Source organism: Corvus hawaiiensis, chromosome 2, assembly GCF_020740725.1.
Source record: "Corvus hawaiiensis isolate bCorHaw1 chromosome 2, bCorHaw1.pri.cur, whole genome shotgun sequence".
Taxonomy (NCBI): domain Eukaryota; kingdom Metazoa; phylum Chordata; class Aves; order Passeriformes; family Corvidae; genus Corvus; species Corvus hawaiiensis.
The window spans coordinates 99,049,627-99,067,707 of NC_063214.1; the positions used below are offsets into that span (position 1 = coordinate 99,049,627).

Below are 18,081 nucleotides of genomic sequence, written 5' to 3' on the forward strand. Positions count from 1 at the left end.
TGCATAAGCCTAGGTAAAATTAAAGTTTAGACTGGTGTAATTTAAGCCATTTAAAAAGATTATTAGATATAGTAAATCATAACATTCTAGTGACTTATGTCTTCTTGCAACAATACTGTAAGAAATGTCTCTACATACAGACGTCAGTGTTCTCCTTCACACTATGAAATTTTGTCTGCTCTTCCGTGAGCAGCAACAGAAGGTAGGACGGGATCTCCATGATGGAAAACACAAGGGTGGGATGATAGAATTAAACCCAGGAAAGGCCATCTAGAAACCTGAGAGACAATAATGAAACTCCAAGAAACACTAAGAAAGTGCAGAAATAAATGCAAGCAACATCACACAAGAATTTGGGCTTTCTGAACAACATGGATTTGCCAACGGAATCCTGCCTTTCTCATCTGCTAAGTGAAAGGCTCAATTTGCTTCTCAGTTCCAATAATCCAAAGAGGTTATCCTGAGCTTCAACAGCTCTGAGTGGTTCCTATTAACTGGCAGGCAAGGCTAAAACAGATGTCTCATTTCAGGACCTGCGTAACTGGACCTTGCAGTCTCCACTGCTAAGCAATATCCCAGACACAAGGAACATGGGACATGTGAACCTCAGTTTCTAAGTTAGTAGCACATAAATTCTTCCTTGGGCAAGGAAACTGAAATACAGAGAAAAGAACTGGGTACAGTTCAGCAACTTGGTGAACAACATTAAAGAAGAAAGAGCGAGGAAACATTAATTTTAATTTCTAGTTCAATTTAGAGAACATGGAGTGTTTACATAGGAGGACGGTACCAAAAGCAATTTTTCAGAGGGAGTGGAACAGAGCATCTTATTGCCTCATTTTTACCTGAACATGCCTGAACAGCTGTATTCTTGTACTCCCTCATGGGTCTTTGATCACTTTAATTACTTTTAAAAATTTATATTCCAAATGGCTTTTACATGTCTTCCTTGAGCACCACGTGAGGTGAATTACACAAAAGTCAGCCAGGATCCATTTTATTAATTGATGCAAAGAGATTAGATTCTAGATATTAGGCTTGTATAATGAGGCTCTGTTTGTGCCCCAGAGAGTTTCTGAGCCCTACTCTGCACTGGAAACAGAGCAGACACTTGATACTTACTTTTCTTTTTCCATGGCACTGACTAACAAAACCACAAAAACAATTACTGTTTATACTAATGTGCTTTTTGTATCTCTTATTTTAAACTAGATATATTTTAAATTAGAATAATTTAAAATTAGATATATTTTAAATAAGATTTCAAAACACTAAATATTGGAAAAAAACAGCCATCTGCAGACAGTTCCTAATTCCATGGCTATTTTACTGTTTTCTTTCTTCCAGGAAAAAAGATACTTGAGGATACTTTACCTATGTGTACAATTTGGGCTGTAAATTGGAAACTTTAAACCCTTTAAAAATTTGTTTGTGCCACTGCCTTGACTTAAAGAGCAAAGCTAGAATTTAAAAATATAGTTCACTGAGAACCATTCTGAAGATACTAAGCAAAATACATGGGTGAACTTTTCCAGGAATGTAAAATGCATGTTACTCAAATTTTCTATTTTTAAGATAAAGTAAAAACTGATCCTTGTCTCTGCTCATAGAGCTTCAGAAATTGAGCCAACACTGCAGGTAAATTCAGCAGAAATACTGCATCTGGAGTTGGCAAATCTGTTAAAATCACATATATGATTTCTTAATGATCCTATTTTTACAGGATCTAATAGCATATGACCTTATGAATTCTCATTTTTATTATATATTCATTGAGAGTAAGTGTCACAGCTTCCATTTAATAACCAAGACTTCCACAAGATTTCTCTTCTGATCAACAAACTTTGGTGATTGAGGGGCTCACCTCACAACTGTCAGCTTTTATTTTGGTAAGACAGAAGCAGAACCAGTATATCCAAAAGGATAGCAACGGAAATAATGACTAATCTTTGTAGCCCAGGAAGATATGCTCTTACAAAATATGACCTCTCTTTAGCTACACTCCTTAAGCCATTGTAGGAGTTCAAATGCAACTCTTAAATACGTTAAAGACAAGCCATATTAATCCCTAATTAGATATCAATAGAAATTTACTCGAATTCATCCAATTAAGAATGCACTGCTACTGTCTGATTGCTGATAGAATACCCAGATATTACAATATTCCATACCTTTGCCACAAAGTCCCCTAATACAAACATCCAAACATCTTGTCTTCTTATAAGCCAGCAAAAAAGAGGTTTACTTTTTTAATTAATAACTATTTTTAATTCTGACCACATTACCTATATGATAAGGAAGACCCAAAAAGTAAACGCACAAAAACTACAGGGATAGTGAGGGAGGATAATAATTCCCTATCTTTTGGGAATTCAAGTTGGGATCACAGCCACAAACTCTCTTTAGAACAGTAGACCTACCAGTTTGACAGCAAAGGAAATAAAAATTTGAAAGGTGAAAAACTCTATCAGCTTCAGGACTGTAAGCCTATATGGAAATATGACAAAATCATTTCTCGTTCCAAGTACTGAATAGTAAGACAAGACCAGAGTTTGGCTGAACAGACAAGACCAATACAGTTAACAAAACATCAACAAAACTAATGATCTGGTTTCTAAAAATATCCTGTCCAGTTACCAAGGCAATACAGAGATGTAACACAAGTGAGAGCTTTTTAGGAAACTTTTTGAAAAGGTAACTCATAATCTCTGAATTCAGTATTTCTTTCTTACCTGTAGTCTATTGGCTCAAAAAACATACAGCATTAAGAACTGACAGTACTTTTGAAATGCAGTCTAATAATATATTTTCTGCTTAAAAATTTCATACTTTCAGCCAATTTCACAGTCTTAAATGATTAAATGGAAAGAATTATGCAAATACACTGAATGTGTATACAAAGGTTAACTTGTCATGGTGACTAAAGTGAGAAATTCACTCTTGTACAAAGGAAGATAAGCTATGGCCTGTGTGGCATGGATGGCTACTATAAAAAGCTTCACAATGCTGATGGTCTTTTTCAATATTGCTGGACCAAGAGCTCTGTGTTTCTATTTGTACACAAATCTAAAAATTCAGTAGTATTGAGAGATTGTATGCAGAGTGATTATTGCTAAGTTTTGAATAGATTCAACATATATTCACAGGGAATATTATAAAACAAGCTTCATTTTTGGTGACACCATGCTAGCCCCATCACTGTTTAATTCATTTTATGTATAACAATAAAATTATTATGACCTGGTGAAAATATGCAAAAATGGCAGGGGCTCAGCTGCAAAGAGCCTGTAAAAGTAATTTATTGTGGAGGAAAAGGGATAAAGATGCAGAGTAACAAAAGTAGAATACTTTAAAATAATAGCATAAATGTTGCTGGCATCATATTGTTGGGTTTTTTTGCTATTCTTGTTTTACTCTTGTTACTGCAAAGAAATATTTATTGTGACACACCAGATGTCCTCTAGACTTTTATGTAAAAATTTGTCTTTGGGAGGTGCTTGAAGGTGTGGATGAAAAAGACTGAAATGATATTTTTAACAAAACTTCTCAAAATTAAGAAAATATGCCAGACTTGTGCCTATACTGTTAGAGTGCCATTCTCTGGCACTGAAAATTATCTTTGTACACATGGTTAATCTCCTTTACCTTCCAAAAGAGAGCAGCAACCTCCATATTGCCCACCAGGATTGATCCTAGGTCTGTGGTAAATCCCAGCCTGAATCTGGTAATTGCAGTGAAAAAAGCTGGGTGGCAAGGAAGCAAATATCTGCCAGAAATCACAGTAAGGATCTAACAGTAAAAAAAATTGTGGCACTGTGCTCATGTAACAGTACCTTGAAGGTCCAGTTCAGTTATATAGAAATGGCTATATAGAGAATGCCCATACAACTTCAGAACCTGAAAGCTTTCCCAAATCTCCCATTACGTGCATCTTCTCCTCAGCCAGCTGGTCCAGCTCGATTCACTCTGGAGGATGAATATTGTGGTAGGACAGAGACAGTTTACTTATGAAACAGATGGAATTGTAAACTCCTTTACTCCTCACTTTTTGAATATTTACAGAGAGAAAAACTTTCTGCCCAAGCAGTAATTTAACATCCACAACTTTTTCCAAGAAGACAAGTGAAAGTCGTGTGTAAGCAGCTGACATTCTCATGCTGTTTCTCAGAAGTCAAGTAGTACAAAGGCCAGGTCATAACTGGTTGATATATCAATCAAGGAGTAGAACATGCAGAGAGAAGGAGCTTGTGTTGAGTGGATGAGGCTGCTAAACAAACACTTCTTGGACAAGACAGTCCTCTTTCTTTCCTGAAACTTTTGAGAATATAAGTGACCCAAAACCCCAATACTGAACTGGGAATGGGGAACAAGATTTTATCTTCAGACAGAAGCAGAACTTTTTGTCTTTTCACATTAATTCAGTATGTCACTGATTTCTAACAACAATAATAAAAATGGAGTTGTGGTATGAGCATTGGTAACTCATGACCATGGTTAAACAAATCCTAGCCTATGAAATACAAATAATAAACCCATGACATTTACATCTAGAAACCTGAAAAATTAGACTATTTCTCTTTCTCCTTTTTAATTACCTGCACACAATATGCAATATTTTATATTTTATAAATTAAAAAAACATAGCTCTTTTATGTCATACTTTTAAAACTTAATAAATTTTGCTGATGATCTTTATAAATATATTTCTACATATCAATATAAATTTTATAAATTTGTAAATTTATAAATATATTTCTAAAGTTCATGATTCCTTCAATTAAAAAATAATAAGCCTACACCCCCTGCAGGCAGACAAGATTTTCTCTGAAAGAAGTCTGAAAGACTCATAAGCAAAACAACATTGCAAGCACTACCAGAGCATGACAGAAGGTAAGAAAAAAGGTTTTATGGAACTTGAAAGAATTTACCTTGACAAGAAGTCTGTGAAAGAGAGACGTATTGGATACCCATGCCGTATAATTTTGACCATGTCTAGGACACCAATATACTGCAGTTGAGCAGACACATAAAAATTATCAAAAGTATCTGGCAACTTGGAGTTATTAGGCTTTATACAATGAATAGAATGTGGTGTGCAATTCTGCAGCTTCCCAATAATATCTGCAAGTGATTTCTGGGGAAAAAACAAACAAACATACAAACAATCAAACAATCAAACAATTATCACTCATTCTTGTGCAGCAAAGACAATTGTTCAACACATATGCTCTTCCTAACTTTTAAACATCTTTTCTCAAAAGGCTTCACCAGATCATGCAAGTGGCTTTCTCAAACATAAGATTTTTCTTTCTTCCATTGCAATCTGAAGAGGGTAATCCTGCCTTTAAAATGTCTGGACCTTTTTTTGCAAATTTCTGTCCGTAAGATGTTCACTGACCCTGAGCTGTACTGCCACAGTGGTTGGGCCCCCTCGTTCCAGTCGCTGAAGAAAAGAGGATGTTCCTTTCTTTTTGAGCAGCTGTGGAAGAGAAAACCACACATGCAACAATTTTATCTCAAGATAGGCAGTACACCTTTGTCATTGTTGCAGTTTACTAATGAAGGCAAACATTTATACAAACACTGTGCCATAGACAAGGACTGAGTTTCAGAACGAAATGGGAAAGTGGATAAATATCCTCAGGTATTTGCAGAGTCATGACTGGTGAGTAAGTTTTGATTTCAGAAGCAGCTACATATATTATAAAGATAATATACCTTTTACAAATAACTGGGCAAATCAATGTCAATATGTTTTGGAACTCTGTTGCAGAAGCAGGAGTTGTGCAGTTAGTATCCTGCAGAGCCTGCCTAGATGCAGCATAATTCTGTAACGCTGTAAGAAGATGCCGTATGCCTTTGGCAGATGTTTAAATGAGTAAATATGAGCGAAGATCATTTAAAAAAATCTTGACAGCAAAACAATGATATAGATATTTTTAAAAACTCTTCTCATTTCTTGCACATATGAACACAGTTAAACTTTTTTTTTTAAACACATTTTCACCCATTAGAAACATAAATTATCAATAGCTTCCTATTTCATTAAAACCAATGTTACCCTATACATCAGAATTGGGAGTGGAGAATGAACTTATTTTTCACTGCTCTACTTCCTATCTTTGAGACTAAAATGGCAATAATCATACTAAAAGTGATCTCAGAATTTAGGGACTTTTCTTAAAATTTCTACAGAAAAGCTGGCAAAATTATTGCATTCCAGGATTTGGCAAACCTTGAGAGATTTAAACCTCGTTATCAATGACAGCCTTTTCACCTCTGACTTTCCCATCATCTTTCTTCAGTCCACTTACCCCATAAAAATCCCTTTCTATTGAGTCAGCATGTTCTGGACTACTCCTTTTTCCAGTTTTATCAAAAAAGCATACATTTTCTCAGTTTGGCCCACTCAAGCCATCAAAAATATTGTAGCGCAAGCAATTTTCTACTCACCATGCTAAACTTTGGAGCTCTTTTTTATTTCACTTACTAGGATGCAGTAAGATTTTAAAGGCAAATTCACCCTCAACTTCAAAACTAAAAAGTAAAAGAGATCTGCTTGTTCCACTTTTTCTCATTAAAAAAACCACTAGCATGCCAACAACAGTTTTCAGTTAAAGTTTACAAAATAACTGAGGAATATAACCAAAATAGAATTTTCTCCACCTATGGATAATGCTGTCACCCCTTTCTCCCAATATTTAAATCAATAGACCAAGATTGTTTCCTGACTTCGTTGGAGATCCAGCAAAAACGCTTTAGATGATAAAATTCCTGCCTGATCTGTGTTACATATGACTTCCCATGGGAAAGAAATATTTGTTTCAGAGTGAGAGAGAGAAAACAAAGGAAAAAGGCAAAGACAAAAATCTAACTTAATTCAAACTCTCCAAACTTGGACATCTTCAGTCTTCAGCTATGGGCTAAGGAAAAAGACTGTATCACCAAAACTGTACCTCTCTATTACCCTCTAATATATAGCCTTACATTGGAATACCTTGTACCTCTAATCTACAGAAAAAAACCCCCACATATATGTAATTTTGTAACCTCTGTTAAGAAGCTAAAATCTCCTCTGAAAAAATCTCTAAAGACTTCTGCTGTATGAACTCTGAAACATACTAATTCTTCCAAAGTAAGTGAGGGGAAGACAACAGAGCCAAAATAAGTACCAGGAAAAGATTACAGAAAAACAAGGGAGCAAGAGCTGATGTCAGTAAGAGTTGTGAGAGTGTCACTGAAGATATATTTTATTTAAAAAGGGGATGTGATCTTCCTAAGTCACAGAGGCTTGAGCTGGCATCCCCAAATTCTATGACTCCTTATGTGCTCCAAACTTCTGGCCAGCTAACAGATCTGTTCATGTCTGTCTTAGAATGGATGCACTGCTGTTTTGGATCCTACCATGCTAGTGTTAGTTCAAAGAGGCAGGCTATCCTTACTTGTCCCAGCATGCTCAACATCAAGAACAGAGTCATTTATGGAAAGGTAAGCAGATACATGGCCATACTTAGAGACATTTATAATTATATAACCTAGCAATTAACTTCGATTGCAGTTACAAGATGAAAGAGGAGGGGACTCACAACAAACTTCTACTTGACTTTAACTTGCCCGACTTCCCTTCCCTGGATATGATGGAATCTAGATGACTGCCCATACATAGTACCACATGTACCTTTCATTTTATGTTTCTCACTGCCTACAGTGTGATGTATGTTGTGACTCAAATTTCAGAAATAAAAGGAATGTCAGTCTCTGGTTGATAATTTTTACCTTAATATTTCTCCTTCTCCCCCTCCTCTTCTTTATTTTTTTTCCTTCGCTTTGTTGCCTTTAACCTCTGGATAAACTCCACTAAAAATGCAGTGGTTATGATTTTCCAACAAACAATAATTTTAATTCTAAGCTGATAAGAAAAAGCCCCTTACATTGCATTTCCAATTACAGTAATATGATAACAACCCCAAAATTATTTCCATCACTGTCCATCACTGCATATTTTCAAGTCTATATTGAAAAAGGGAAGAAATTATTTGGGACACCACAGTTATAGATGTGGGCTTGATCCATAATTGAATTTAAGCACTTATCTACTTCCAGCTACTGCATTAAGTACCTATTAAAAAAAAACAAGTGTTGCCTTTTGCCACTGGAACAGCTTAGATTCCTAAAGTTCTGCTCCAGTCCTGCAGGGCAGCACACTAACTTGCTCAAATTAGGCCAACAGTATCTACAAACAATGCAGTGTTCTGTCTCACCTGCACAGCCCTTCTCAAAGCCTGTGTTTGAGAAGCCAAGCCATCCTTGTCTCTGCAGACAGATGAAGAACGAAATTTTTCCCACCTTCCAACTAAAGGTGGGAAACCTAAAGGTTTACAGCATTCTCACTGAAACTGAAATTTCTGACTTCAGATATCATGCTTCCCCAAAGGAATTGAATAAGTCTTCTGTCTCTCAAAAGAGTAACTACAGGTTAAAAGCTATTCTGGATATGTCAAAACCAGCATAATTTCAGAGATCCCAAATATGCAGTGTTTTGCCCTGGTTTGATTAGGCTTCTAACTTAGATGTGCTCTTCATACTTCCTCCCATGTATGGGACTAGGATCTTCTTCACATCCTTAGGAAGCTTCCTCAAGGAAGCTGTTACTACAGTGGAAAGGCACCTAAAGGCACCTTGTAATGCCTCAGCTGTTTGCTAAATATAGCCTTAAACCAACACCATTCGCTTCAACTTAACTTTTTCCACTGAGATTACTGACAAGAACTGTAGTCGGGAATTATGCTGCTATCAGCAGGGGGACTATAAGGAAAGTCCCATTGCTATTCTATGGATGTACAAAGCCTTCCACAATGACACATGAGAACAGGCTCCTTAATCCCGTGACAGAATCAATTTTATGCAGCTGTAAAGCAAAAATAGAGTTGTAAGATTCAAGAAGCCTGGTGAGGCAGCGGATGTATTGTGAGAAGTGCATGCTTCTTTTCTAGAAGGATGAATTCCAAAGCTCTGTCATGAATTAACTCCATAAATCACATTATTTCTCTTCAAGAGAGATGTTCCATGTGACACAAACAATTAATTTTCTGATAATCTTCAAAGTTTCCCTCCTGCTCCCCTCTTTTTTTTTTTTTTGTTTGTTGTTTGTTGGTGTTTGGGTTATTTTTTTTTTAACTTTTTTGTCTGACTTAGCTAGCAGGAAAAGAGACAAGTTCAGTAATGAGGAGAGTTTGATTTGGTTTCAAATTGCCTGGGAAAATTTACATATAAGAGATCATTTAAAATAACAATGTCAGCCAAAATTTAAATTTTGATCTTCATACAAAACCACACAAAACTGTATTTAGCAAACCAGAAATCTTCTCATGTTGATATAATAAGGACATTAAGATTTTATTTTTGCATTTTCTATGTCTTAATTTACTCAACTATTAATCATAAAGTCAGTCAAGGAGACAAAACAAAGAAGTGTTCCAATACAGCCAAAAATTCATACGATTGCACTTATTGCTAATAAGCCCTGGAACCAGGAAATCATGGAATGATTCAGGCTTGAAGGACATCATCATCTTCTCTGACCTTCTGCTCAAAGAGACCAAGAAAGAGATTCTTGAATCAGAATTATTAGTGTTCGTAAATTAGAACCTTTTCTCACTTTTGCTGCTTTAGTGTTGATACTAAGTACTAAATTATTTTAATAGCTTAATAACTACAGAGAATGAAGCAGAGAACACTATGATTTCAGGAATGACAAAATAACAGAAAAATCTTCAAGGAGCAAAGAATCCTAGATTTCTACCTTGCTGAGTTCAATATACTTCTTTGCTTCTCCACTTGGACAGGTTACAGATGTTTTTTTACTGAGCAAGGCTGCTTTACATCCTTTGATTTTAAGGGAATGATATGGAGGAACAAGTGATCCAGTTTGTGTCAGTTTGGACTGGAACAATTGATTGATGACCACGTTTTCACTAGCTGAAAATAAAAAAAGAAAGAAATGCATGAAGATAAAATACAAGCTAGAAAGTTATATATGTTGCATTTGTCACTAAAAAGACATACAGTAGGAGAGAATTACATATGTAAACCTAAAACAAACGGACAAACCAAAAAATGAGCATTATCAACGTTATCAAAGAACATTCAATATCTGAAAATAGCAACAGTATTTTTAACATATTCAGGTCCTGTGCTGAACAAATAGAGGGCATAAACCAAAACCTTTCAGACTGATCTGTCTAAACTTAATTACTTATGGGATCATCACCTCTGAATTTCATTCCATTACAGACTCCCAGTTTATGCATCTATTATAGCAATGTAAGACATCAGTTTTGCACAATTTCCTAACATGTAGTATTTAGAAACAATCAGGGCACTTAACAGAAATAAATTATAGACACTCATTGCACTGAAGAATTATATATACCCAAAATATGAGAAGGGATTTTAAAAAAAGGCAAGGCAAAGGACAGAACTGTAGAAAATTGGGTTTTTCTACATCGAGACAACACTTAAAAACATTTACAGAAAAAAGACAATTCCATGCATATATATTATTATTTTTACAAAATAAATACACTTCCAAGAGGTGCTTTTTAAAAAAAAATCTGAATTTTAAGACAGATAGTATATTTTATCCTAATTTCAGTCTAATTATCCTTTATGAATTTATGGCCACAGGGTTTTTAAGATGAACATGACAATTGCTCGTACTACCACAGCACCAATAAGTGTTAAGAACCCGTTGTGTGCTACATCCTTAACCATCCTGAATTCTTGTTACTTTTTTTTTTTTAAGAACTAGCAAATTGGCATTATGATCACACCCATCATATGAATAAACAAAAAACCCCCAAAACCAGAAAGATGAATGGAATAAGCATCATAAATAACAGTTTAGCATGGCAGGCAAAAATCCTCAGTTTGTTCTTTAATAACTGTTTAAAGGTTTCTTACTGTGTGCTTAAATGCAATACATTTGTTTCCCTTTTTCTGTGGAGATTACTATTCCTTACTTAACAAGGGCATTAAAATGATGAGGAAGATATTGAAGTAGATAATTGAAATTATTTCAGCACAATCAGTGGGCATCAATATGTTTAAATGTTTAAAATGTTTAAAATATAGTAAGTAGGATTAGGAGAGGCATGGAAATTATGCCTTTCAAATTAAAACAGATATATCCTATGTCAGTATTCTCTTCTGATAATTTTCAGGCAGGTATGTTCCACATTCTTACATATATATACATATTACTTTAATGTTATTATAGTTAAAAGTTTTGATTGAGGAAACAAAATTCAATGAAAATCAAAGGAAGCATGCACTTAAGTTATACACCTACACAACTTATGAAACTGACTCTGAGGGAAATATGTCACTGACAGTCAACAGGTTTTAAGCCTAAGTCACTTAAAAAAGATGGAACTTAGCCCTTAAGTGACTTACATGCTAGTAAATATTCTCCTCACAGAATTTTTCCATTACTTTTAATTGTTGTTATTATGACTCCTCAGTTGTATATATAGTCACCCTCATCATATTAAACTTTTTATACCCAATCCAATCCTCCATTCTTGCCTTTTAACAGTTGCATAGCTGATTACACAAAATAGCAATGGAAGTGCAGAAAGAGACTATGTGAGGGAATGGGAGAATGCTCTCTCTCATTGAACATACTGGAAGTTGTCATACTTTCTTAGGATTATATTCAAGAAAATTTCTTTCATTTCTTTCTTCATTCTGAATGTACACTTTTTGTGTTTAAAATGCATCAATTATTTTACTAGGGAGCTAGGCTAATATTACAGTAAAATTGCTAAAACTCAGGCAGGCCCCTATTTCTAAGGAAAGAAATATAAGTACATAATATATTAAGTGAAAGACACTACAGTGGTTGGAGAGAAGACAAATGACACCTCAGGGTGCACTGGAATTTCCCTGAGGAAAATGTTTTGGTTTTCTTCAGAGAAAGGAGAAATTATACAGGTTTTTATTAATCCAATTATGATTAATTAATTAATTAATTAACTGCATTATTAGGCATAATTTTACAACATGCACACCGAAAGGCATTTAATTTTGCATTTCAATGGACATTTATATCTGTTCACTGAAAAACATAAGAACGCCCACAAGTTACTGCTTTTAGAAGGGTACTTCAGCAGTGGAACACATCCCACTGCAGCCTCTATGATTTTGGGAGCCTAATTTCCTTTCCCTATTTTCTGAGCTTTATTTTTGCTTTCGTTCATACTCATTGTCTTCTGTAAGTCATTCTCACCTTTCATACTACACCTTCTTGTTCTCTACATCACATCACATGATAAAGATGCTTTATGTTCATGAATCTAAAAGCTTTTAAATTAGAGCATATTTCAAACAATACTGTATGTACACACTTCATAAAGATGAGGGTGACTTTTTCTTACTGGAAATAAAAAATATATAAATGTCTCTTAAAACTAAAACGAAAATTAAAATCGAGTCATAATATCTTGATTTCTAACAACAGTAATCACAAAAGCATTTACTTACTTTTCATTACAAATATGAGATTTTGTGAAAGGGAATCTTTATTTTTTTCTATCGCACCAGCAATTTCATATGTAACCTATAATAGAATATTGTGACATCATTAGTCATGACCAATGCATCTTTTATAAATCTCACAGCAGCAGAAATGAAGCTATGCTTATTTCCACTCGACAGTTAAAGGCTGGCACCAGGTAGTATCTTTTGGCATTTTCTAAGTGCCAACAATATTGACCAGAAGAACCGGTTGTTGAACACTATGTGCCTCTGCAACTATACAGAAATTTCAGTGGACTGATTTTAAAATATTTCCACAATGCAAGGCTTTGAATCAAATATGTACTGTAAAGCAGGAGACAGAGCCCTAAACATTGCTTTCCCTGTAGGATGAACAAGTCACTCCCAGATCACAGATCTCCTTGCCAATGGGAAACTGTCCCCACCAACCATGACAAAGCAATCTGAGTCCCAGCTCACACGCAGGACAAGTTCCAAACATATCCTTTGGAGGCAAGTCCAGTCTATCAGTTATGCACAAATCCCATTCAAGTTTCTAACAACTACACCCATAAGGATTTTGGGTCACCTCAGTTGCCTGATGTCATGATCTCAAGAACAGACAGTTGGGTTGTGCCTGCATCTGTCATCTGACTGCAGATAAATTATAACACATGCGGTTGGCACTCTAAAAATTGAGCAAAGTCCGAGTTCTAGCCAGAGGTCCTAAGGGTAAATCCAAAATGAAGAAATACAACCAAATGTCTCTTTTAGTACTGAGCCCATCCCTGAAGACACTGTATAGAAAAGAAGCACTAAGACAAGGAAGCAGTCACCGAGCACAGTTGTTTTGTTTTGATTTTCTTAACTTTGTATGGGGATGGAAGACAAACAACTAGCTAATTTACAGACTTTGGATATAAGAAGCTCTGGCTTGCACAGCAGTAGAACCCAAAGGGAACTGTTAAGTGAAAAAGGAAGAAAATTACAGATTTCAGTACATGCATGATTAGGCAGGTACTAATAGGAACTTAGAATATAGTTCAGTTTTATTTACCTTGGGACCATGTTTCTATCTAAAGCCTTTAATTTTTTGTATTGGATCTATATCCTAAACCCCTTAGGTATTTGGGGAAATTTTAACCTTGTACATTTAATAAAGCTGTAAATATATAATTAAGATTAGTAACACTAATCAGTGCATTAATTTTCCATTGGGTCATTTGACAATTATGCAATGCTATCTTGCTCACAAAAGAAATTATATGACTTGGAAGTGTATAAACTGTTAGAGTGAGTAATTGTCAAATGATGTAATTACTATGGCATCTGACATGAAAAAGGTATAACAAGGGAATTATGATTCTTTTCCATGACAGATGCAATGTTATGTATTTTCTAATTGCATTTCCTGAGAACATACAACACAGTTAGCAAACTATTAGAATACTTTAAGTATACTATTAAATGCTTTTAGTGTACTCAACATGAATGCTGTACCATACCATAAAAGGTAATTAACAGAACTTATATGACAAATCCATAATGTCAGTTCCTAATTGAGTGTCTTGGGCTTTGACTAAATTAGAAGAAGAGAATTAGTATTGGTGGGAAGAGTAGGTAAGTACAGCAGTGGGAGATAGCATATTATGATTAAATGCCTAGATTGAAACAGGGAGAAGTTTCAGTATTGATGCTGGTATAATACATCACAAACTTCTAGAACTATATTTATAAGACATATTTCATATCACATAAAATAGATAAAAGTTAGGAGGATTCCCTTTTATGAGGAAATTGCTAACGCTCTTAACAATTTTCCCATAGACTTGGTAAATTAATTCACTGCCTAAAGACATGAAAACTGACTCAATGAAATGACACTCTAGGGTTCCATAGTCATTGCTAGTCCCACAAAATAGAAAAAGAAATAAGTCCTTTTCTAGCTGACAATTTCGTTAATTTAATCTTGCCCTCATCAGAGATGCCAACCTACATGCAACCTAAAGCCCATCTATTTCCCTCAGTTTTCTTCCACTGTGTTTCTTAAATAAACCTGGCCCAAACTCTGCACTGGCTGGTACTCAAGCACAGTGGATAGCTATTCTGAGGAGACAAAAACAAGCAAATATGGCATGCTTTAGACAGGAAATGTGCACTCACTGAGATCATGGGTCCAGTATTATAAAACATACTCCTTATTGTCACTTCCATTTATTGCAGTTGTTTGCTTTATGTTGCTTTACGTGATGAACTTTTTGGGAGTAGACAGTATGCAAACCTATGTGTCTGTGTTAGCCAAAGGAAACAAGACCTTTATATACTATCTGAATAGCTGAGCTATTTTTATTAAAGAAAAAAAAAAAAAAAAAAGTGTGCTGCTCCACACTACATTTCTTTCACTGTAAGAGATTAAAACAAGAAAGGGATTTGCTTTCCTTCTAAATTTAAGTTCATAAAGGAAGAGAGCTTAACATTGAGCTTTCAGGGCTCTGCCCATGAAGGTGCTTGTCCTGCAGGCTGTATCTCACCTCTTTGTTTAGAATCTCTTGACCGGCATTTCCTGCTCAAATCTCTCTTTCCAGAACTCATTAGCATTTCCAGCACCTTTTAAGACTCTGGGTCAAGGAGTTTCACTAATTGCTAAGTATGATAAAAAAACCTTAATTTTATTTGTTTTGAACCTGTTTTCTGGTCATTTAAGTTGGCATAGCTGGTTTTAATACCATGAGAAGTACCAGATACAAGTAAGAGGTAAAACACCTAGAAACAGGACACTCATCAGATATGCACCGAACTGACTTTGGGAACTGCATATTCCTCTTACCTTGTTACATATTCTTTCCTCTTTGCTTCATTAATTATCTTCATGCCAGAAAATCAGAAGAGTGTGCATATTTTCTTCTGAACTAAAGTATCCTCTCTCATAACATCTGCCTCGCTTAAGGGATTTTCTCCAAGTTTATTGGATATCCCAATATACTTTATCAACAGGACCACCTTTACACATAGTTTTCATCAATTCCTTAAAATACTCTTCTTTTTTTGGTAAATAATTTTCATCTCTTGTGATAGGCCAAAAAAGCTCATGGTTAATGGCAGATTTGGCAGGAACCCTAAAACAAGCTAGGAAGATGCCACCTGGAATAATAAGAACAATTTGGCTGCATTCATAGTTAAAAAGGAAAATTTTACTATTTTAGTAGCAAAATGTAACTCAGAAACTCACACTTTTGCCTGTGTTTTAAATTTTAGTTAATAAGAAAATAATTAGTTCATGTAGTAAAAGAGAAATTTTTGATAACATGTCCAAGGACAATTTAGTGCACAGAGAGACACTTGCAGTTTCTAATTTTCTGCCAGTACTTGAATGTGAGTGATATGCTTGCATGTGACATTTTTTAAGGATCACTGGGTTTATCAACCCCCCAAAACAAGCCTTGTTAAGCAATGAGTGAGCTAAATAATTTTATAGTCTGTTGAGTCTTACTCTAACACTTTGAAAGAATAGCATTTTGAAAGAAGGAAGTATTTGGAAACAAAATAGAAGGGTGGGGGGAAGTGTTTTATCATTTTCTCCTGTAACTGAGAATCCCAAATCAAGAGTACTTAAAGAAAGAAATAGAGAGAGAAAGGGAGAAAAAAGCATGACTGTCACGCCTGCGTGAGAACCAGAATCTATGTCAAGTAGCCTTTATAGGCCTTGGTACAGCTTAGACAAGATTGATTTGATTGTTGTGTCTGGGGATTCAGCCCGAGGAAAAAATAGAGAAAATGAAAGCATCCTTATTGATTAATCCATCTCCTTTTGTCTTTTGATTTAGAGGTTCAGTTTCAGAGTCTGCCTGGGATATACAAGGCATTTCAGAGAAGACTGCCTTGGTGAAGGTGAGCTGACAGCTGAGATGTATTTTTGATACACAGGTAGCTGAGAAATGAAAGACGCTGATCTGCACTTAAAGGAACATTATGTGCACTGGATTATAGAGCAAAGAAGTTGGTCTTTATGTCTGGTCGGTTTATTACAGTAGGATGAGCCAAAACAGTAGAAAAGCAAACAGTGACAAGGGGCTTATCTAATTTGCAAATTCAAGTTTAATTTAAACAGCAGAAACCTCAAATTATGATAATGTATTATTCAGATCACATGAACAATGGGGCAAATAGATCATTATCTCAAATACCGGTATGTTAAATACCACTATTAGGTAAAGCTGAGTCTCGGCAATGTGCTAAGACAATATATTTCTGATTTACTTATTGATATGTTAATTCTTCCCTAAAATTTTCAAAAATAAAGAACTTTGAGTCCTTGAGAAAGTTCAATGACTGAAATGTTATTCAAAAATCATGGCTACTGACATGCCCAACAGTTCAAAGATATAATTCATGTGAAGCCCTTCCTTAAGTGAGAGCCCACAATGTAAATATTAATGTTATCAATAAAAGAGCCTAAACATTCAGTATTACAGATTCTCAGGATAGTTTCAGCTGATGGTCAGATGGACCCATAAAGCCCTTTGCTACCTCAAGGCAAGCTTGCAAGGTGTAGTGTGTGCCTCTTCCCCCACAGATAGTCTCTGCGAGAAGCATCTCAGGATACTCACATTCATATCAGGCATCAGAAACAAAGCAATGCCCCAGATGAGCAGAATTTTTCTGGAAGAAATCAGACTGCCAGTGTTCAGAGAAATGTGTTAAACAAAATTCAGATAAAGGCTTTCACCAGGATTTTTTTATTTAAGTCATAAAACCCCTAGATCATTCTCTTCTACCTTCTGCCTGAACAAAACAGATAAGCTTTCTGTCTTACAGCACTCAGATACCAAGACATTAAACAGCTCTTAGAAAAGACTCATAATGTGTCAAGGCATTGTAGGATTCTGTTCAGCTGTAAAATTAAAACTGGGAGATAAAGTAAAATGCTTGATATGATAAAGTACTGATGCTCACAGTGGCCTTTGCTAAGCATGTGTTCGTGTGTGTTCACAAGCAATATATCATATTGCCCATGCAGAAACAGACAGATTTAATCTTGTTCAGGCATAATAGCAAAATTTGAGAGAAATGAGGCAAAATTAATTTTCTCTTTTCCACTGGATCATTCTGTCACATTTTTTTGAAACAATATTCACTCTCAGATTCAACTAAAATATCTGATTTCTTACATGTGCAGAAGCTAACTTGTGCATATTGTTTCCTCTTTCTTCCCTCCAAAACAGACAAGAAAATAAGAAAAAAGTCCAAGGTCTCTCAGAATCGTATCATACACGCAGACTTTCTTAAAGTATTCATTCAGCCAGAAAATCAAGCGGTGTTTCCAAATTATTTGGAAATTTTCCCCCCCCTTACATGTTACTTTGAGCCTCATGTGCGTTCTTTGTCTCACTTCAACCTTGTGCTTTCTTTCCTTTACTTCTGACCCATTATCTTTTCTCTTTTTCTCTCAGTACTGCCTTTTCTGGGATGGTCTAAGGCTCATTGTGCTTGGGTCAATAACATGGCAATTTTAGTCTTAGGAAAAGTTGCTGAGCATGAAGCTTA

General features: G+C 35.3%; 1 protein-coding gene and 1 long non-coding RNA gene across 9 annotated transcripts in view; one reads left to right on the forward strand and one right to left on the reverse strand.

Moving 5' to 3' along the window:
* Positions 1-18,081, reverse strand: part of MYO16 (myosin XVI) — a 370,010-nt gene that overhangs the window by 73,135 nt on the left and 278,794 nt on the right. For all 8 annotated transcript variants that reach the window (XM_048328397.1, XM_048328433.1, XM_048328379.1 and 5 more), the window contains exons 24-27: positions 12,544-12,619; positions 9,803-9,978; positions 5,399-5,479; positions 4,929-5,134 (exon numbers count right to left, since the gene is read on the reverse strand). In XM_048328397.1, coding sequence (XP_048184354.1) covers positions 4,929-5,134; positions 5,399-5,479; positions 9,803-9,978; positions 12,544-12,619 — 539 coding nt within the window. The remainder of the gene's footprint in view (positions 1-4,928; positions 5,135-5,398; positions 5,480-9,802; positions 9,979-12,543; positions 12,620-18,081) is intronic.
* Positions 1-18,081, forward strand: part of LOC125338087 — an 86,964-nt gene that overhangs the window by 68,081 nt on the left and 802 nt on the right. The window contains exons 3-4 of the long non-coding RNA XR_007208183.1: positions 4,809-4,890; positions 16,362-16,425. This is a non-coding gene — a long non-coding RNA (uncharacterized LOC125338087). The remainder of the gene's footprint in view (positions 1-4,808; positions 4,891-16,361; positions 16,426-18,081) is intronic.